Source organism: Sinocyclocheilus rhinocerous, unplaced genomic scaffold (assembly GCF_001515625.1).
Source record: "Sinocyclocheilus rhinocerous isolate Xijiao unplaced genomic scaffold, SAMN03320098_v1.1 scaffold1043, whole genome shotgun sequence".
In the NCBI taxonomy this organism is placed as follows: Eukaryota; Metazoa; Chordata; class Actinopteri; order Cypriniformes; family Cyprinidae; genus Sinocyclocheilus; species Sinocyclocheilus rhinocerous.
Window position 1 is genome coordinate 1,684,537 of NW_015642610.1, and position 1,758 is coordinate 1,686,294.

The window sequence follows — 1,758 nt, forward strand, 5'->3', positions numbered from 1 at the left end:
TTTTTTTTTTTTTTACAATTTAAAGTATCTTTTCTATTCTAATGTATTTTAAAATGTAACTTATTATTGTGATGGCAAAGCTGAATTACAGGCAGCCATTACTCCAGTCTTCAGTGTCACATCATATATGCTGATTTTCTATTATTACCAATGTTGAAAAAAGTTGGGCTGCTTAATTGTGGAAACCATGATACATTTTTTTTCCAGAAAGTTCAGAAAAACAGATTTTATTTTACTTAAATTACTTGCTAAAACAATTTTCTCTAGTGAGAATCCATGATAAAACACTATTCCTCAACTCTCTGGCTTGATCACACATGAGAAAAGCTTCAGGCACTATGAATAAATTTGTTTGCCTGACATCAAACAAACATCTGTTTGTTAGTATAAAATGTAGGTCAGTGAAGACCAAGCATCTTTGTAAACTCACAGGTCTGAATGCAGGGCGAGATAGCCAGCAGAGACACGATGAAGCACAGGCCGCCGTTGACACCCAGGAAGAGCTTGTTGAGGAAGCAGGCTTCTGGGTCCGTGTAGAACATGATCATAAACACCAAGGCTCCCACTGCCACGGAGAACAGCACCAGTGTGACCAGAGCCAGCGCTGCATACCAGATTTTATTATACTTAACTCCTGAGCTCCTGTGGAGGGACACAGTGGAGACCTTTCAAAGGAATGCTCTGGGTTCGATACAACTTCAGCTTTTGTGGCATGATGACAGTTATCACAGGAAATCAGTACACATATAAATTATAAATAAATATATGTAAACATAGTATACATGCTAACATGAGATTAGTGTGTTAGAATGTCCTGATGACTTTGTCTGTTATATGAAAATTCATTGTCATGATAACGTAAACCTGAAATTTTCACATGATACAAACAAAGACTACAGAGAGAGATGTGACTTAACTATCTAACACTGTTTATATGAAGAAAACTCCACCCTGAAGAATCACTCTGCAAACCAGAAGTTCATCCACCTAGACAATTTAGACAACTTTAAAGGGGTCATGAACTGCATTTTTAAAGCATTTCATTGTTTCCTGAGGTGCACTAATAATACTAGTATGATTTTTACATCAAAGAAAAATAAAATGCTGTTTTCTACCCTGATTTTAGCTCTCTGATTTGGAAGGGGCGTGTCTGCTGTGAGACTTCAATGGAAACGCCCACTGCTGTGATTGGCTAACATCTTAAGTATTACATGTGGAGCTCTCTCAAAAACTTTTACTACATTTTTACTGTTACAGCTGTTGAGATTACCTAATCATGGAGAGTGTTGATTATAGCATTATATTTAGATCTACTCCCATCGCATGAAAGGTTGCAGAGATGAGCATTGTAGCCGATGACAGACTGTTGAGCACATGAACGCAGTGATCTCGTCATTGCAACTCTAGTTTTGCTCTCTCAAGAATGCTTTCATCATGACTAACAGTGCAAACATGATGTAAATAAGAGATTCATTGTGCAGTGCTTACTGAATAAAAACCTTTTGGATTTTCAAAACTCAAAAATGAATTAAAATTCATTTATATACTACGATTCAAAAAAATTGGGGTCAGAAAACTTTTTTTCTTCTTCTTCTTCTTCACAAAATGAATACTTTTATTTAGCAAGCATGCAATAGACTGTTCCAAAGTGACAATAAAGACAAGGTAACAAAATATTTATATTTTGTATCAAATAAATCCTGAAGAAATTTATCAGTTTCCACAAAAATTATGCTGCACAATCCTTCTATTATTTTA

At 35.4% G+C, this 1,758-nt stretch overlaps 1 protein-coding gene across 1 annotated transcript in view; it reads right to left on the bottom strand.

Annotated features, from left to right (window-relative positions):
• serinc5 (serine incorporator 5) overlaps nucleotides 1-1,758 on the bottom strand; it is a 23,680-nt gene that overhangs the window by 5,990 nt on the left and 15,932 nt on the right. Inside the window, exon 6 of the mRNA XM_016573351.1 lies at nucleotides 431-642. Coding sequence (XP_016428837.1) covers nucleotides 431-642 — 212 coding nt within the window. The remainder of the gene's footprint in view (nucleotides 1-430; nucleotides 643-1,758) is intronic.